Source organism: Heliangelus exortis, chromosome 6 (genome assembly GCF_036169615.1).
Source record: "Heliangelus exortis chromosome 6, bHelExo1.hap1, whole genome shotgun sequence".
Classification (NCBI taxonomy): domain Eukaryota; kingdom Metazoa; phylum Chordata; class Aves; order Apodiformes; family Trochilidae; genus Heliangelus; species Heliangelus exortis.
In genome coordinates, this window is record NC_092427.1 from 20,634,920 (window position 1) to 20,655,352 (window position 20,433).

Sequence of the window (20,433 nt, forward strand, 5' to 3'; positions counted from 1 at the left end):
AATTTATTTTAAAACAGAACCTGAAGTTAAAAGTGCCCTGTTTCTAAGTGATACCAGTGCTGGGTATCCACTCTCCTCACTTTACAAGTAGTGACTTTGGGTGGTGGTCAAATACTGTGAGCAGAGAATTGCAACACTAACCTGTGCCTGAGAGGTCAGAAATGGGAGAGTTTCCCAGACAGCAGCTGGAAGACCTGATAAAGAGAACATTGACTCTTTTCACTGTCCTGACTGTCCCATCAGACTGAAGTTTAAGGTCCATAATAAAAATAAAGTGCTTTGGTTTGAGGGGTTTTTTTGGTGTTGGATTTTTTTGCTTGTTTTTGTTTTGGGTTTTTTTAGCTTTTCTCATGGATGTGGAGAAGCTGTGACAACCAGACACATTTACAGACAGAAAAAGCACTGATTTATTTTGAACACTGCTAGACAATTAAGTCAGATCAATCAACATCAGCAGCTAGAAAAAAAATCTTTTATTTCTGTATTATAAGGAATATGTTGTATTTTCCTATTTCAGTTTAGATTTTAAGCAAGACTAAATGCAAAATATGCATTTAAGCATCCATAAGTAAACGCTGGGAAAAAGCAAAGCTTTATAGTTCCACTCAAAAAGTTAATTTGGTCACATAAACAATTTACTTACAGACATTGAGCACTTCATGCTGTGAGCAAGATTAAAATGAGCATGAGGTTGCTGACATCAACTCAAGTTTCTTGCCATTGTGGAACCAAGTGCAGGACTTAATTGCAGAGTGCAACAATTCTTCATAGTTTAACTGGGGAGGATGGGGTAGAAAGAAGAAGATTCTGAACAAGAAAAGCAGAGGGGTTTTTGGAGAACTGCAAAAATCTGTATTGTATAACCTAGGGCTTAAACAAGAAGCCGGAGGTAAATACAGAAACCCAGGAAAGTTTTGCAGAAATGTCCATAAGCCAACATCACCACACAGCTCAGTTTAAGCCTTCCAGGTTTATTGCTACCATCTCCCCTTCCATCATGGGCACAGAAACAGAAAGATTGCTTTCAAATATTTCATTCTTTCAACTTATGAAGCAGTACATTCCCTGACAGATGCAAAGTCCAGCGGGACCAAATGGCAACAGTTTCTCTACAGTCTGATGTTCTCTAAGCTGTCACCCACTCCTTGTTGCCCTGGTGAAAGCCATACAGAGGGCAGCAAACAAACCAGCAGTGTTTGACCTGGAGAGGTTTTTGCCCCAGTTACTGGTTTGTTTTTTTTTTTTTTGCACAGCATGTTGAACAGAATTTGAGGAACACCTCACATACCTCACTGTATGTGAGGTATATATTTATCTGTATGGTGAGACAGGGTTTTTTCACCATTTTGGCAACAAATACATGCCTGGAGAACACAAGGTAAGCCCTTGTATTTTGTGAACCTGGTAGGAACCTCCCCAAGAAAAGCAACCTTTAGTTTTTCCATTCCATTGAGATTCTGATGCTCTGCAAAACAGAATGGGTAAACTTTGTGTCCTGCTTCTGATGCAAACATAGCCCTGAAAAATTACAGACAGAAAGCATTATTTAGTTTAGCACAGAAACCCTTCTCAAGAACTTAAAATGACACCATTTTGAAGAAGAAAGCTCAGTGAAAAGACAAATGGGACAACTGCCAACATCTCAGAAACTTTGTTTTCTCTCTTCATTTGCTCTGAAGGTAGGTAGGGTGCAGTCAACACAATGCCCCCACGTCTAACACTCAAGCTGTCAGACACTGATCAGATTTCCTGGTTGACCTCTTTCTCAGTAGTCACTTGAAACCATATGGTTTCCTACTCCTCTAAAATTCCTAAAAACCAGAATGAAACACCACCACTTCCAGGATCTTAAGTATCAGACTGTCTTTGGTCTCCTCCTCTTTATGGTGCTGCAATTGAAACATGATGAATGACATTAACTATGAGAATAATACAGCAGAACATCTAACTGCAAGTGTCTTGTCTCACATACTTTGTGGTGAGGATCCAGAAGAGACACACAACAGTCAGAGACAACAACAAGATCTGTTCCAGTGAAAACTGTTGAAACTACAGACTGCATGTGGTGGTGCTGCCAGGTTGCTTGGGCAATTTGGCAGACTTCAGTAACTGTGAAAATACAATATAGATATTCCTGTCTTCTTTTTCAGAGAAGAGGAACAACAATTCATAATGTGTCCTGAAACCAAGGATGATCTTTGAAACCATTTTATTACAGTAAGGGCCTTGGATTATTTTGAGGAACAACAGGTTGAAAACTGCATCTCCCTCTCCCTGCACAGATTAAAATCAATCTGAAGTGCAAAAGTCCTGCAGGACAGCTCCAACCTTGCACTACCAGCCACAAGGAAGGTGCTACAGCAGTCTGAGAAAATACCAGTTTCCTATTCCCCTCCTTGACTGATTAAAGGCATGGCCAACACACTGGTGGGAGACCACTTACCTAGAACACTGCTGCAAAAGACTGTTCTAATGCTTTTGCACTGACTGGGCTATTTTAGGTCAAAGCTTGTAAAAAATGCCAACTACCTCTTAATACTGGAAGTTTTTGAGTTTGTGACCTCAATGTGAAAGGGGATTATCTTCCAGAAATTGCTAAAAATGAGTACTTGATAACCTAAGTTTCCTCAAGGTGTGTTAGGCTGCTTAGAAAGCAAAGGCAATAACATTGTTAGTAGTTTATTGTGACAAAGTTTCCCTCTGGAAGTATTTGCAAGAAGCAATTTGTGTGTTGATCGCAAAAGGTTGTGAGAAGTATGTGAATATTTGCTTTTCCTTCCTATTCTTAAAGACAATGTAAACTACTTGCACTCATACTGTCTTCTGCACGCCAGTACTGTAAAAGCTAATACTAGTATCTGAAGGAAAACTCAGAGTAGCTCTAGAAGAGCTAGAAAAAAAAGTAGGAAACTACTTTATATTTCCTTTTCAGTAATTATTTCCTACTTTAAAAAGAACAGAAAAGCCCTTCTAACCTAAGCCATCTATATACACAAGAAAAATAATTCCAAAATTCTACAAATGTAGTTCAGTATAAAAATTTATTCTGTCAAGATCTTGCCTGTTGAGTTTAAACAATTTCAAACAATGCTTTCTGGATCACTTTTGAAATGGATGTGCTATGACTGTCAGGAGCAAGTCAAACCATTTTCTTTTTCACTGTAAAGCACAAGACTCCATAATTTAATCATGCCAAATGCTTACAATCAGAAAAGTAAGCCAAGTTGCAAGGTCTGCATTAATATAAACACTCCACTGACCTCTCATACCCCATGGCGCAGTGAGAACTCAATTTCACATTAATAAACCCTAACACCAAACTGTTAGAAACTCAGAAGACACTGGGTATTACAACTTCCATAAATTACAGCCAAGATGAAATGGCCCGTACAAGCAATTGTACAGTGATAAAGCCTAAGTGGAGGACATTTAAACAGATATTTGATTTACTGCGGAATTCCAGATCATGCTAGAATTCAAATGACAATTTACAAGTCCAGAGGAAAGAAATTCTTGCCCCATGCTAATGCTTACAACACTGTTCCAGAAGAGCTTCAAATAGTAACTTTAAGAAAGAAATTCATCCCTCTGATATTTTCAGGACACAGTCTTAGAGGCAAAACTATAAAACCTGACATTTAAGAAGAGAATGAATGTCACGGTTTAACGCCGGGAAAATAACATCCTCAGCCTTCTGTAAACCAAGTCTCATGAACCTCATCTTTGCAATCTGCCATAACTGGTGGTGGCTCCTTCCATTAAAAACCAAAGCTCTGATCCTAAGTCTGAGTATCTATTTCTCACATTCTTTAGAAATGTACAAATTATGAAGAGCACAGAATGGACAGCACTATCTCTTATGATTGGCAGCTACACAGCTAGTTAATTTTAATCTGTTTTCCACTGGAAACACTGCACTTGGTACTCAAGTTTGAGATGCCTCACAACATTACTCCTTGTCAGCTTTTCCTTGATTCCTCGAAACAATTTTCCTAATTTTCCTAGCTGATTTGGAGAAGAAAAATAAAGAAAAGCATGGATCTAAATAAGAGCCAAATTTGCTGAGGAGGAACTGTGCAAATGCATGTTCCTGAACAAAACTAACAACTGGACAGTTTATGAATGACTCCTCTGAGTCCAGACAAACCTCTTACTCCCCAGCAATGAGCAACAATGGATAATCCCAGGTGAAAAAAAATGATCCACCAAGAAAAAGATTTATCACAGAAAAAAAAAATTGCAGGCTTCCAATATGATCCAGAAAAATCTCTTGGCCAATGGTTGCAGCAGCAGTAATTGTTCTAAATCTATCAATAAAGCTAAGCTGCTCCTTCTTTGACTGCAAACACCAATTTTTTTCATGGAGGATTATAAGTTGATGTTCATGGTTTCTCTACCACTATTAGGGTGACAAACAGTTTAAACTACAGCAGGATCTGACATGTAGATCAATTCTGGGTCCATAAAGAATCTACACAAGAGGTTCCTGGACAGGGATTTACTGCCCCTAGTTTTTATTCTCTCTTGCTGCTAAAATTGCTTCTGTCAAGTACTTATAAGAGGAAGAAAAAAAAATTTAAAAAGAATTAATTTTTCATGTGCTGCTGGAACAGCCTTTTAAAATTTCTGAGTTTTCAAGGCAAATACATTAATACATTTAAAATTATGCTGAACAGAAGGTGGTATTGAGCTAAATAGTGAATCAGTGGCATGAGCTGCTCACAATCAAGCAGACAGCAATTTGAAACACTGAACTAAACTGTCTAGATTTTCTCCGAGGGCAGTCACAGGCTTCATGTTACCAGTGCCAAATTATATTAGACATTTAATTTTAAACCTCAGGTACTTAAATGTAAAACCTTACAACAGTAATAGTCATAAAGCAGTGGGGCATTCCATTTCAGAGAATGGATTCTTCTATTTTTCCCCTTTAATTTAACCAGCACCTCCTGTTTTGTGGATCTGCCCACTACAAAGTAATTTATCTAATTAGGAGATGTTCACAGCTGCTTGAAAGACAGAAGCCCCAGGAAAGCAAAGGTCTGGTTTGGAAGACTTTGAAAAGTTCTCCAGAGTCACACAAAGTATTAATTTAATGTGAAAAAAAAGGTGCAGAGAAAAATTGAATCCCAATATGTTATTTTGTCTACAATAAAACCATATGACAATAAGCAGGCATATTCTCCAGTACACTGGCATTTGAATTCCAAAAGATGCTTAGCTTCTCACCATACCTGCTGCTTTCACAGTATTATCTTTTTATGACTAAAATTCAAAAATCTTTTAATGGAGAAAAAAACCCCTGAAATTAAAAAGGGTTTTTCATGCGTTAACTTGCCAGCATAAAGGACACATCTATGAGCTTACTGGAAGATGATACACTGATAGCAATGAATTATTCTTGAGGTTTTGTGGCAGTTTTATTGTAATACATCTGTTTCTGCTGACCCTTAGTTGCCTAAAACTCTGCGTTAGACTGAATTTATTTGACTGCCCCCCAACTTTTCATTGGTTGTGTGTTTGTTTTTTTTTTTAAATTAGAACCCCTACAAGAAATTATTCAAGTTAAGCTTCTTCAGAAATACCCACCAGTCATCTGCATTTTTTACATAACTATTTCATAGATAATTCTAGCTGTCGTCTCTTCTGATCCAGAAGTAATCACATATGAACACCAAGTCAGAAAAAGGTATTGTACATATTTGGGAGTGCAGAGCTCATGTGGAAGAAAAGGTTCCCTTTTGCAGTAAATCATTCCCCAGGAATGTAAACTGAGCTGAAGCACAGCATCAGGAGTGCAAGACAAGTCCAGCAAATATATCTGAAGTTGAAACAGCATTATGAAGTAAAAGGGAAGGAAAGAAGGGGGAACTGAGATTATATTTTTACTTTTCAACATAATAATAACGTGACATTTTGAAGCAGCCTCAGTTGTCACATCTGGCACCAAGGAGCAAGGGATGGTATCTGCTTCCTTGTCTGCAGGTATGTCAAAGACCAGAGGCCACATCTTGGTTTTCAATTGCCTTTCTTCCAGGCTCAAACATACAATATTGTCCAACTTTTCTTAGAAGAACTACAGTATAAAAGAAGGGTGCAAAAATCTGAAACTTTGGTATAACCTCTTAAAAGGGAAATAGAATTGGAGTGGATTAAAATGACAAAGCAGCTCTGGAAAAGGGAAAGGAACATATGGCCTTAACTGTGAAACCAGTTCAGTGTAAAGTAGTATTGCCCTAAAAGATGAAGTAACTTCCAAAGGAGTGGAGGAGCTGGGTGGACACAGAAGAGAACAGTGCTGAAGCATTTAGTCATGCTGCTTCATAGAATCTCTCTGGCTGCCACTGAAGCAGAAATAGCAAGTGCTTGCTTCAGAAAATTCTTGATTAAAACTTCTACCGTTTTGCTGTAAATATTGAAGATGCTGCCCACAAGTTTGGAGCTCCAGAAATGTACATGATTATGATTTAAAACTCTCTGTTCTCATAAGCTGGCACTGAAAAGCTGCCCAAAGCTGCTTAAAAACCCTGATAAGTATCAGGGCTCAATAGTAAGATCCAAACCTTATAGATACGTACATAGATACAAGCACACACAGATACACACACACATAAATACGGGAGATGAAAAATATATTTTATACTCCTCTAAGTCTGACTGTTTTAGGGATAGCCATCAGAAACAGCTTTCCTCTTCCCTTCTCTTGTCCTTTGCACATTTCTCCCTCTTACCCATATTCTCAATTTCTTCTCAGCTCATCCTTCTCCTTCACACACTCATCTGCTCTTCCCCTCTGCTCCATGAACCTTCCTTGGTTTCTCCACCTGCCTATTACACCTCCTGCATTTGGACTTCTGTGCTTCTTCAATCTGACCCATCTCTGTAGCAGCCCACGACAGGAGCATCCCAGCCCACCTGCCACAGTTACCCTGAGGATGCTCTCCTTTGTGGAGGCAGCAGGTCAACTAGAGGTGAACAGTGGAAACTCCATAGCTCCCAGGCACTCCACTGAAAACAGATGCACTGTTTTGTTACCAAATATCAGGCATACCCTTCAAAAACAACAACCTTTGTCTCACTGTTACAGTCTAATCATTGCAAAGCACCACCTGGAATAAATAGCCTTTGCTGCTTTTTTGATACTGTTGATTGCTCGACAGAAAAATCGTAAGGACTGTGCCAGTAGTGTGCACATATTAAAGCAAGAAGGGACATGCCAAGAAGGGACATGCCGATGGAAACATCTGGATAATAATTTACTGCTAATACCTACCACACAAAATAAGAAAATAAAGAGTATCAAGTGAACAACCTACATTATGTACCTGAAATTAAAATTAAACAGTATGACAATTCCATTAGCTCTTCCTGCTGAAAAAGTATGCTATTGAGCTCTTTTGTCTAATTTCTCCCTTTTCTCTCTGATGCCAGAAGTTTGGCTTCCAACAGAGCATCGGTGTGAAGAGCAGGTTTCGGGTTTTTTTCCCCCCCTCTTTTCAAATAAGCAAATCACCAACTTCCCCCTTCACCCCAAAGCAGATACCTCCCCGCCCTCAGCTGCAGGTTTCTTACCACTGCTAATGCCAGAGTTTGCAATGACTGTTGCCTCACTCCACTGATCTGCACTGGAGACCGAGTAGGAGCGCTGATGCATGCCATCCGGGCGGCTGTTGAAGGAGACTAGACTGATGCCACTGGCCATCTGAGACACAGATGGGCTAGTAGTCACGTTCCCTAGGCACAAACGGAAAACAAATCGTGTCAATAAAGGAGACAAAACTGTTGTGCATGAAGATGGATGGGTGCATCTCAGCTGAGCAGAAGAAGAGGACCTAACCAACGCTACAACTCGGGCCTGTGACCGGCTTGGGGTACTGCAGATTTCGGCAGCTTGCTCAAATCCAGCTTGGGACCTCTTACAAAAAAGCCTACATTAGCCATGATGGCAGCTCTCTCTCTTCATCTGTCACCTGAGAAACACAATCTTCCACAACCTTGCTATCAGTCAAATTCTGTAGAGGTTCTTGACTTGATAAAGGCAGAGCACAAAGCACAGAAAATAAATTTATTCCCCAAGCCCATTCTTTATGCAAGCAACCAGGATGAGACAACTAACCTGACTCAATGTGGTTAAAACAATTATCTCTAATTACAATTTTCTCAAAACCAGTATGTCCCTCGAACAAAGCCAAGAACACAGTGATGGGGAGCAACTACTCCCTAGCATTACAAGACCAAGCAAAAAATTTATTCAGATTTTTAATTTTTAAAGTGATATTGTGACACAAAGAACACACTAGAGACATTTCCCATTGACTGTAAGTATCATTATAGTGGCTTGTTCTGCAGCAATACACTCATCACAACTCTAACTGAAGGCCTACAACACAAATGGTGAGATACAAAGAACAGCCTTACCCAATAAACACTAGAAAAAAATTCAGCATTATCATGACTTGTGACGACCAAGACAAAAAATACTGGACAGTGTGTGCATGGGGGCTCAACAGGAACAGGTCTCTCAGAATAAATTGGGTGAAGTGTGATCTGAGTAAATTTCAGAATAAAAACAATTAAGATCTTTACAGAAGATCAGATCAATTTTTTTGGTTGTCTTTCTCACAACTTGATGTGGGCCAAAGGCTACATTACAGTTTCAGTTTCTGAGTACATTTTACTCTTTTCCTGGCACAGGACTTGCGTATCATAAAGATACAAATAGTTTACAATGCTAGTTTCACTTGACTTGTGGTGGGCCCTCAAAAGCTACCCCACAGGTCTCCTATGGATTTAAGAATACTCCTTAACACACATGTAAAAGGAAAGAAACAGAGACAATTTTATAAAATATTATAACACTTTGCATTTCCATTGCACCTTCTACTGATGAGTTCAGAAAAATTAATGAATTATTTTTCAGTGCTCCTGTGAGGTTGTTAATTATCTGCTATCATTTCCCCCATTTTTCAGAGGTTAAATGACCCAGGGCCACAAAGGAAGATTGTGGCAGACTTGAAAATAAAAACCAGATCTCCTGACTCCCAGTTCTATCATTATGTCTTTTCCCAGAGCAGCCTTTGGGAAGACGGCAGAGCTCAGTGAACTACTTTGTGTTTATTAGAGTTGGCGTAATTGTCCCTTTCTCTCCTCTCCTTTCCCAAGACTAAATCTCATCTTTAGTCCTTAACAGAGATCCATCACTGTCTACCTGAGCCTTGGATGCTCATAGTCAGTCTCAAGAACAACTATTTGGCAATCTCTACTTTGTAGACATAAAACACATACAGAAAAATTAATTTGCTCAATTATGCAAAGTCTAGGGTGGATTTTGGCACCTCCCAAGGTGGATGTTGGGACCTCCCAAGGCAGTGCTTCAGCTACTGGCACAAAATTCCTCTCTCTAATCATCTTCCTTGGGCCACCTTTTTGTCCAAAGAATTCCATAATTCACAGTCAAAGAGTAGTGGTCAATGGCTTGATGTCCAAGTGGAGACCAGTGATGACTGGACTGGTGTTCCTGAGTGTCACTATTTGAACAGGAGAACTAAAGCAGCAGGGCTTTTGGACTCTCAGAGGGGTGGAACACAAAGGGAGGGATCTATTCCCTCCCATACCCTATAAAAGATCAGAAAGTCAGCAGCTCCTCCCTGTGTTTTCTTCTCACTTCCTGCTGGCTCGCCACCAGCTATCTATTGGGTTGTATGTATATTCATATTTGTATTTTTTATTGCTTTACCCTTTATGCTATTCCCTTTCCCTTGTTTTAGTAAAATCTGTATCCAATTGTTTTCAATTTTTTTTTTTTTCACTTTTATCTTCCCTTTGTGTGTAGGGGGGAAATAGAGAGAAATTCTGTCCTGGGTTTGTAGTCCACCCAGACTGCTAAACTGTGACACTCAGGGGTCAGTACTGGGACCAGTACTGTTTAACATCTTTGTCAGAGGCATGGACAGTGGAATCGAATGCACCCTTAGGAAGTTTGCTCTGTGGTGTGGCTGCCATGCAGCAGGGAAGGGATGCCATCCAAGGGACCTTGACAGGCTTGAGAGGTGTGCCCATGCCAGCTTGATGAAATTCAGTAAGGCTAAGTGCAAGGTCTTGCACTGGGGTCAGGGCTATCCCGAGCACAAATAAAGGCTGGGTAAAGAATGGATTGAGAGCAGCCTTGAAGAGAAGGACTTGAGGGTGATGGCTGAGAAAAGCTGAGAAAGCCAACTGTAGGCTGGGCTGCATTGAAGGAAGCATGACCAGCAGGTCAAGGAAGAAGAGTCCTCCTTTTGGCTCTGTTCCTGCGAGACCCCACCTGGAGTACTGTGTCCAGTTCTGGAGCCTCCAACACAGGGAGGATATTGAGCTCTTGGAGTGAGTCCAGAGGAGGCCACAAAGATGATCAGAGGGCTGAAGCACCTCTCCTATGAGGACAGGCTGAAGGAGTTGGGGGTTGTTCAGCCTGGAGAAGGGAAGGCTCTGAGGAGACCTTATAGCAGTTTTCTGGTACCTGAAGGGCTTACAGGAAAGCTGTAGAGGGACTTTTTACAAGGGCATGGAGTGACAGGACAAAGGGTCATGGTTATAAGCTGGAAGAGCGGAAATTTAGGTTAGACATTAAGAAGAAATGTTTTAGTGTGAGTGTGGTGAGACACTGGCCCGGGTTGCCCAGGGAGGCTGTTGATGCCTCATCCTTTTAAGTGTTCAAGGTTGGAATGGACCTGGAGCAACCTGGTCTAGTGGAAGGTGTCCCTGCCCATGCAGGGGGGGGTTGGAACTAGATGATCTTTAAGGTCCCTTCCAACCAAAACCATTCTATGATTTATAAGAAGAGCCAGACAGCTGAAAAAAATATGCCTGTAATAACCGGTCTTCTTCAGGACATGGAGTACTTGACCCACATCAACTGGGAGCAATTTGCTATTGGTGGTGTTTCAGCACCTTCTAAAGACAATTTCCAAAAAAATGTTTAGCTAAGAAATCAGGCCTACGGACACGAAAGCACAAAGCAGAGGATCAAACAATAGCTCAGTCCCTTAAAGTCACAATAAAAAACGGAAATACCATCTGACAGTGCATATTTTGACATCTCTTATAAAAAATACCTCCTTCCAAATGAACTTCTGTGACACCGCTGATGCTCACTTTGAAATAATCAGCAGGGTTTTCTATCTGGTTTTCACAATCCAGTATGATTATAAACATTAATAAACTGTTCCAATGAACCAAATTGAAGGGAATGGCTGGTCTGAAAGAGTTTAAGACCAACTGGACTCTAAAAAATCTGAGATTTAGTCCAAAATAAACACCATATGTTATAAAAAGAAGTCCTAACCTCTGCTCCTGAGGCAGAACAGGCAGGTGAAGCATCAGAGGCTGCAGAGCAGTTGGTTGTGGAGCAGCAGTGCTGTAAAGGACTCAAGAGTCAACAGCGGATACCATAATGTGCACTAACACTGCACTTAAAGCACAAGCTGGGCACACCCTGATGAAACACTGAACTCAGTTCTGGGTCCCTCACTTAAAGAGGACTGTTGAGAGGAAAGAAAGGACTGAGAAAGAGGAAAAGAGTCAACAAAGAATTGCCAAAATAGTCAAAGGTCTGATACACGTGGCTCACGAGTGTTGAGGGAGCTGGGTTGGTTTAGTCTGGTGAACAGGACAGTGGCTGATCCAGTAGCTGCCTACAGCTTCCAGGAGGACTCAGAAAGATGAGGGAGCCAAAAGCTTCTGAGTCAAAGATGATATAAACCAGAAGTGATGCTAAGCTTGGAGAGTCCAGATGCAGCAGTGGAACAGGCTACCAAGAGAACCTGAGGGATCTCCATTCTCTCAAGTTTCCAATGCTCAGCTATGCAAAAAACCAGCTGAACTCATCCAACACTGGTGACAGTCCTGCTTCTTCAGCAGGAGGTAGTACAGATGATCTCTAGAGGTCCACTTCAACCAACAATATCAGGAACCTCTGAATGATGAAATAGACTTTTTTGTTTTTCCATCCCAAAGCAAAACAAGACAACCTTCTGAGCTCAGCAGCTACTCTCTATGCCCATTTAACTCAAAATATTTTCAACAATTTGCATTCCAGTATATCTAAGCAACAAAACACCTTACAACCTCTTTTTGTTACTTGCAACCTCATTTAAAAATAATTAATTCCCTATCGTATTGCTAATTTTTCCACTTCTCAGCCTTATCACAGCCATGTGTGGGGCATGTGACCAACCAGCCCCATAGGGCTAATGCTCTCACACCAAAACAAGGACTACTGGAAGTCAACTGCTTCTCTTGAACACTTCCTATGCTGCCCAAGGCTTCTACAAAACACTGTTATTTTTTTTTCTATTTTATAATAGGCAAATCCCAATCCAGGCCTCCCCTGGTCTGTATTTTATTGTTCTTTATTTTTGCCCACGGACAAAGCCTCAACAGCAGAAATCACCTCAGTCTTTCAGCAGAAAAGCAAGAGACAGCTAAAAAGATGAAGCCAGCAACACACATTGCAAAGTACACCCTGTGCTTCAGGTCAAGCTCTTCAAGCAAAGCCTTGATGCATTCTGCACCATTTGTCTCCCCAGCTGTACACATATATGCACACATATGTATACCTACCTATACACTGCCAGATACGTATTCTCAACATTAACATGAAATCCATGGGCAGCTAACTGGCCCATTCTGGAGTTGTGAAAGAGTGTCTCTTCAAACACATCAGATATGCATCATCTGGTTGCTTAAGTTGATTAGCAGGGGGCAGTTAAATTACTATGCTAATCCATGTATTCTCAGCACTGTTTCCTTGATATGGATATGTGTATATGCTTACTGGGAAGCCTTGATTAGTTCAAGCTTCAATGTGTCAAAGGCTCCAGATTCCTTCCAAAGAATAATTTTAGCTGCACTCACATGCCTAAAGTGTGGGAGATGATTTGAAAAGGTACTTACCTCTACCATATGCTATTTTTCTTTAAATAATTTGCATTTCAAAGTGAATATGGCATTTATATTTGAATGAATATCAGTATGTTGCCAGAACTGGTCTCAAATGAGCAAAAAAAAAGATGCTGGTCTCCTATTGAACAAAAATGTTTTCATCTACCAAAGAAGCATCAAAGGAAGAGTTCCTCTCTCTAGCTTTAGACAGCTTTATTAATCTTTTCTGATATAAAATATCCCGTTATGATCACACTTACAAAATGTTCAAACAATTAAGCTCTACAAAAATGATCCAAATGAAGATTCGAGGTAATTTCTGCCAGGTTTAGTCAATGCTCAGCAGAAAAGCCTGTAAGAAAAGTGAGTGTGCTCACCCAGAATCCAATTTATGTACCCTTCTAGTCAGTGTAAATAGCCACAAACAGCAAAGATAAAGACAAGAGACCTGACATAAAAGGAATTAGCAGAGGAGTGCATGCCCATGTGTACATACGTATGCACTAAGAGGCTGACAGAAAGACACACACTGAGGGCAGGATGTGTTTTCATTTCTTAAGCACAGAGGGACTTGTTTTGGCTCTTCATACACCGTTGGTTCAGATTTCCAAAGCAGATCACAAATGCAAAGTCAGATTACAATACTTAGTGTATTGAAACAATATTAAAAACCCAAAGATTTATAATAACACAGAATCACTGAAGGTGCTAAGTGCACTTCTAGTTAGTAAACTCCAAAAGATAAAGTATTAAAAATCTTAAATGATTCATTGTAGAAGTTTAATATGTATGGTATCTTAGAGGTATGCAGTAACCTGCCCTATGAGAAAAGGAAAACATTCAGGGCTTTCATCATGTTGCTCTTGCAAGAGGAAGAATGGGGTGGATGGCATTTCAGCAATTCCCCTTTTGCTGTCTTTTAACTTAAAAAAAGCAATATAGTGATTAATCACTGGGCAGCACTGGTTCTTTTAACAGATGCATCATTTTAAACTAAGCCTTCATCAACTATGCCACCCACTAATTACAAATGCAGAATTAATATAATTCACAACTATGCCCTAAAAAGTTGAAATGCAAGTCACTTAAAAATGTGGAGGAGGTCTCCATTTCCTGCTGCAGACACATCTGTGGTTTTTCTCAAACAAATCACTTGGTTACAATAAATTACATTCTAGAGTGCAACTAGCATACTCCTGAATTTATGAGATGACCAGACATTGCAGGAGTTGTGAAGCAGAATTGTATTTTTTCACGAAGCAGCAGCATAGGAGACCTGCAGAGAATGGCTGCACAGCAGCACAGAAAGAATGAATTAGATGTACTACAGCCTACTGCTATGCTTTCACCATGGCCAAGTTTTATTTGTGCTACAGTCTTCATGTTCGTGACGAGTTTCTCTTCCAAAATAAGAAACAAACCTCTTAAGGCCAGAGGGCTGTGCTCACCAGCTGTTAGAACTAATGAAAAATACATTAGAGCTGTAGGTCAGGAAACCCCGACTCTTGATATCAGAGGGTTAATTGTTTCAAATCATGTTGGGTCAATTTGTGTTGCAGGAATGGTGCCTATTCTTGAGATGCCCTCTAATTCATTAAAAGGCACTGTCAAGTAGATTAGATTGGCTATTGGTCATCCATTCAAAACCCACACCCAGCACAGCTCCCTGAAATGTCTTCAGGCATTTGGGTGCAAAAGGGAAGTGAGAGAGGCCACCACTTTGCTAGCTGAAAAAGATAAAATACACTCCCTTCCCCATTCTTCAGTTCTGCATTACATTAATGAATTAATTCCTAGCATAATTTGGGTTGGAAGGGACCTCAAAGACCAGGCAGTTCCAACCCCCCGGGCATGGCCAGGGACACCCTCCATTACACCAGGCTGATCCGAGCCCCAGTCCAACCAGTCCAACCCAGTCCAACACTCCCAGGGATGGGGCATCCACAGCTTTTCTGGACAATTGCTAGAATTGTGCATAAATCTTTCCAGTGGACAAAACTTCCCTAAGTGCCACTTCCTGCCTTCTGCCTTACCTAGAAGTATGAACACTGGGACAGCTCCTGCTCACTTGAGGTAAGTCTGGGGATGGCTCTCCTGGATTCCATCACTTTGCTGCCTCACATCACAGCATCTCTCATTTTCAGATATATGCTATTTTCTTTGAACTCCAGAGACAGTTCATGCACAGCACTGAAATCTGTGTAAAATGCTACTTACTATCCCTACAGCCCCTTGAATTTCTCATTGAATAGTGCTATGTCAGTATGAGCAAGGAAGGAATTGCCCAGGTGTCAGAGCACTGTCTGGCTATGGCCTTAGGAAGATCAGCTGTGGGACCAGGCCTGGAGAGCTCCAACTTCCATAACCAGGATGTTGAGTGGGTTTATTAATGGGGGAAAATATACTGAAGTAGAGCTAGGGATCCTGTTCCCACCTCACAAGAGTGTGCAAACAGCACACGAGGGACTGAAAGTAACTGGAGGTTACTAGAACATGGGAAGAGAAAAAAATGAGATGACAGTATCTTCCTAAAACACACTGGTTCCATTACTGAAACTCTCCCTCACTACACTGGCCATCATTTTCAATACTGTAACTTGCTTGTGGGTTTAACTTCATTGTTTGATTTTTTTCAGCAACATTTATTATCTGCCCAAGTTTCCTGAAGACAAGCAACTATTAATAGAGGAAGACCTCCCATCTCACAGCCTGGCAGGGCAGCCTCTGTGAATGGGGCTTGACTAGAAGTGTACAAACTGAGAAGGGTCAATACTAATGAACAAATAAGGCAATGCCAAGAAATATCCTGGCAGTGAAGGACATGGAGTCTAACGAGAAAAGCTATTATTCTCAGAGCATGCCAAACCAACACAGCAAGTGTGGAGGAAAATTAAGTCATCAGAGGAGACATCTCTTCTAAAAGAAAGTTAACCCATGATCTTCACTAAGGACTTCTGCTTGAGATCTCAAACCATTTATTCTGCTGGCTTCAAAGTACGCTTTCCTTTCCCAGGAGGCATATTACAAGTTTTTCAGTAATTTTACAAATCACAGTAACAAACGAGGTACTTTTTGCTTTCTGGGCAAGCCCTAACTGAGGTTACCTGCTTTTTAAGGACTGCATCTCTAAGATCCAGAAATTACCATTTTACACCAGTGTATGCTCTACTTTGCATTGCTCTTATTTGGCTGCAAATCCTGTAAAGAATTTAACTTTGCAAAAAATACAAGAACAAAATCCAATAAATCTGAGGTACTATGCTGCTTGCATGTAAAGGGGCCTGAGGCAAAAGATGTAAAATGCTTCCTAATCCCTTTGACTGTCTGTGAAAGTTATTAATAATGGAACTGGAGAGGGAGTGGGAGGGGGAGGTCTTACCTGCATGCTGGATCTACATTAAAAGCTGGTAAGATTAGCCAAACTAACTTTGGGAGCTTTCCAGGAGCATACAAACCTCCCCAGACCCTTTGAGCTGGAACCAGAGCCTCTTTCAGATGGGGAGGGATGACTGTTGGCGTTCAAATATCCTTCAGACTCTCAAGAAAATGGAACAAAGAAACTTTATGTTCGAAAAAGAGACAATAGATATGAATGTGAGATGACTTTTTTTTTTTTATATAGCTATTGCCACTGTAACAGCAGCTAAGTGAATGCATGTCTGCAGTGTGAGCAGTTTTGATAAACAGCCTCTGTGGGCCACACAACGGGGATAATGTATCCTTAAGTACTGCCAATGAGCTGCCATTCTGCACAGCCAATTACTTCTGTGCGTCTGTCACTCAAAGGAAAAATGACTGAGCCCATTAGATCAAACCTTTGTCACTGTTCCTAATGCACTCTTAGGCCTCATTAATCTGAGGGAGCAGCAACACAGCCGCCGGTGCCTCATTGCCTCCCCCACAACAGGCCCACGTGAATCTTCTCATCTCTCCCCCAAGTGCACCACGTTAATCAAGCTCTCCTTATTACCCCGGTCCCTGTCACGGCGGAGAGCGCTCTCTCTCTTAAATGCTCTCATTATGGTCCATCTTTAGAGCCGGCTGAGTGGAAAAAAAAAAAAAAAAGAGCCAGAGAGAAAGAGAAGAGGAAAAAGCAAGTCCGATCACATTAATATTCATGACAATAATTAGTATTCTAGGTCACTGAATATTCATGCTATTAGTTTGGTTTTTTATGGGTTTGCTGGATGTCCTGATTGCTGGAGTGTGGAGGAAAACAGCATGGTTGGGACTTTAGATGTCAACGGCAGCTCAATACTCAAAACACATTTGTGATTTTTTTTTTCCCTTTTGGTAAATCAGCTTCAATCCTCCTGATGACTTTAATATTTTAGAATCGCTGGGGGAAAAAGAAGGAACAATTCTGCAAAGGTCTTAACATCCAACCAGTTAGTATTACAATGAGTAACCATCAAAACTCAGTGAGATTGCATTGGGTGGACAAGACAGATCTGTGATTTTATTCAGGATACGGAACAATGGAGGCATGAAAATCAACCAGAATGAAACGGGCATGGGTTGAGAAGCAATGACTGCATCTTGTTTGGCATCTACAGTTACCCACCTGAAGATTCCTGACACATTTCTACTGTTTATCTACCTAACTGTCATTAGAGACTGGCACCATTTGCCCACCATTAGAAAAAATCCTAAGACATTTCATTATTTCCATATTTCCTTAAAGAGAAAATCTGAGCAAACTTTTTTTTTTCAATATTTAACAAATGCAGGGGTTTTATGAAGTATTTATTTCCTTAATGCTAGTATTTGTCCTTCTCCTTCTTCTGCTAATATTAAGGAATGCAGGGTACTACCAGTGTAAGGTTCTTTCTAGTTCTGGAAAGGGTAAATCCTACTCCAAAGGAACTGGAGATGACGACCTTGAGGGATCCCCCTCTAGTGGGATGAAAGAGAAATCTCTGATTCACTTAGAATAGGGCTGCTTTTCCTTTGAAACAAGCAAACTGACAAGTTCTCCTTTCATTCACTACAGCTGTATATCATGGAACTAACAGCAAACCCAACCAAATGGAAAATTGACTTGGGTGATAAATGACAAAAGTAAGTGACAAACTTACATTTGTGATCTGTGGCAAAACCTTAAAACCCATGCTGAAGTTGGAGCGTGGAAAACATTCCACGTTAAGTCATCTCACGTACCACATTTGACTACAATATCAGTAGAAAATAACTACCAACCTGTGGCCTGAAGCTGCACCAGATAAAATCTGGCACTGTTAAGACAGACACTGCTCCAGTATGGAACCTCAGTCCCCTTTGAGTGAGGACTTCAGAGCAGATTCAAGAACTGGAGCAACTGCCTACACTAGCAAGGTCGTGGCTAGATAGACATTTTCACTCATTGTCAGCCTGATCATAACAGCTGAATTCTCACAGTAACCTCCAATTAAAAAAAAGATTATTATATGATCTACAAAAATACCTATCAATTTACTACACTTTGTATTGAGACTTAAATTCACAGTTTTACACTATGCTTCCCCTCCTGCATATGACACACCACACTTCAGAGGGCTTGGCTCTCTCCAGACTCAGCAGCTATTTATTCAGATATTGTGGGAAATGGATATCTAATGTGACAGGTAGGACTGTAGATATGTTGGACTTAAAAGGAAAAAAGAATGCAGTGTTTAAAGAACAGAATTATTTGACAGGTATTAGGATCTAAAGATACAGTGTCAGAAATCTTATTTTGAAGGTGTACCGGCCTATCTGAAACATCAATTTTACCTTCTTAAAAAAAAAAAAAAGGCAAACAGGAAGGCAGTCTGAACCAACTCAGCCTGGTTCCAAGCACTTCAGTATAAAATAAGATTACTTAATAACCACAGCATTGATTTGTTAGATGATCACAATTGGTAACGGATAGAAAACTCACATTTATAAAAAATGTGAAGATGCTGTTCTTGTAACATGTCTGAAATGTCACATACAGTTAGTGAGTAACAACCTTTAGCATACTTAACGATGGCTACATAGCTAACACATTTTAGGATACTTCACATACAGTCACTATCATAAGTAAATTTAATAGCACCAAATTATTTAAATGAAGTGTTAATCAAGAAACAATTTATCTCTACAACATAAGCTATTTTTAGCTGTGAACTTTCTACATCAGTGGTTCTTGCTGCAGCTCAGGCTTTGGGTTGTTTGTATAGGAGAAGAAATAAATGACTCCTGGGAGAGATTTCAGGAGTAAGTTCACCTTCAGGTCACCAGCTCAACTCCAGCTCAACTTGGGAGTAATTGAAACCCTCACACATGCTCTGGAACAAATAGAATCACAGAATCATAGAATGGTTTGGGTTGGAAGGGAACTGAAAGATCATCCAGTTCCAACTCCCCCTGCATGGGCAGGGACACTTCCCACCAGACCAGGTTGCTCAGGGCCCCATCCAACCTGGCCTTGAGCACTTCCAGGGAGGGAGCAGCCATGACTTCCTTGGGCAACTTGTTCAGTGTCTCACCACCCCCACAGCAAAGAATTTTCTCCTGATGTCTAACCCAAATCTCCCATCTTCAGGTTTTTAACCATTTCTCCTTGTCCTCTCACTACACACCCATGTAAAAATCCCTATCCCAGCTTTCTTGCAGGCCCCCTTCAGATATTGGAAAGTTGCTGTAAGGTCACATCAGAGCCTCCTCTTCTTCAGACTGAACCACCTCAACTTTCTAAGCCTGTCTTCACAGGGGAGGTGCTCCAGCCCTCTGATCAGTGTCTCTCCTCTGGACACGTTCCAGGACCTCTATGTCCTTCTTATGCTGGGAACTCCAGAACTAGACACAGTACTCCAGGTGGGGACTCAAAAGACCAGAGTATAGAGGGGAAGAATCCCCTCCCTTCACCAACTTTCTGTGCTTCTTTTGATGCAGCCCAGGACACAGGTGGCTTTCTGGGCTGCAAGAGCACATTGAGGGCTCATGTTAAGCTTCTGGTCCACCATCACCACCCCCAAGTCCTTTTCCTCAGGGCTGTCCTTAATCCTTTCTCCTCATAATCTGTATTCATGCATGGGATTGATTTGAGCCAGGCGCAGAACCTTGCTCTTGGCCTTGTTGAACTTCATGCAGTTCACATGAGCCCGTTTCTCAAGCCTGTTAAGGTCCTTCAGGATGCCATCCCTTCCCTCTGGTGTGTTGGCTTCACCACACAGTTTGGTGTCATCAGCAAACCTGCTGTGGGTACATTCAATTCCACTGCCCATGTCACCCACAAAGATATAAACTGCAAAACTGCACTGCTCCAAGTACCAACCCCTGAGGAACACCCCCTGTCACACCTCTCCATTTGGACACTGAGCCATTGATCACAACTCTCTGGGTATGACCAGCCAGCCAGTTTCTTATCCAACGAATGGTTCACCCATCAAATCCATATCATTCCGGTTTAGAGAACGGAATGTCATGTAGGACAGTGGTGAATGCTTTGCACAGATCCAGGTAGATGGCATCTGTTGCTCTGCCTTTGTCCACAGGGATGAAGTGCCA

General features: G+C 41.0%; 1 protein-coding gene across 10 annotated transcripts in view; it reads right to left on the reverse strand.

Moving 5' to 3' along the window:
* Positions 1–20,433, reverse strand: part of AGAP1 (ArfGAP with GTPase domain, ankyrin repeat and PH domain 1) — a 346,938-nt gene that overhangs the window by 99,657 nt on the left and 226,848 nt on the right. For 7 of the 10 annotated variants that reach the window (XM_071747094.1, XM_071747093.1, XM_071747092.1 and 4 more), the window contains one exon: positions 7,573–7,734. The exons of the other annotated variants lie outside the window; for them this stretch is intronic. In XM_071747094.1, the coding sequence (XP_071603195.1) occupies positions 7,573–7,734 (162 nt within the window). The remainder of the gene's footprint in view (positions 1–7,572; positions 7,735–20,433) is intronic. 10 annotated transcript variants of the gene reach the window in all.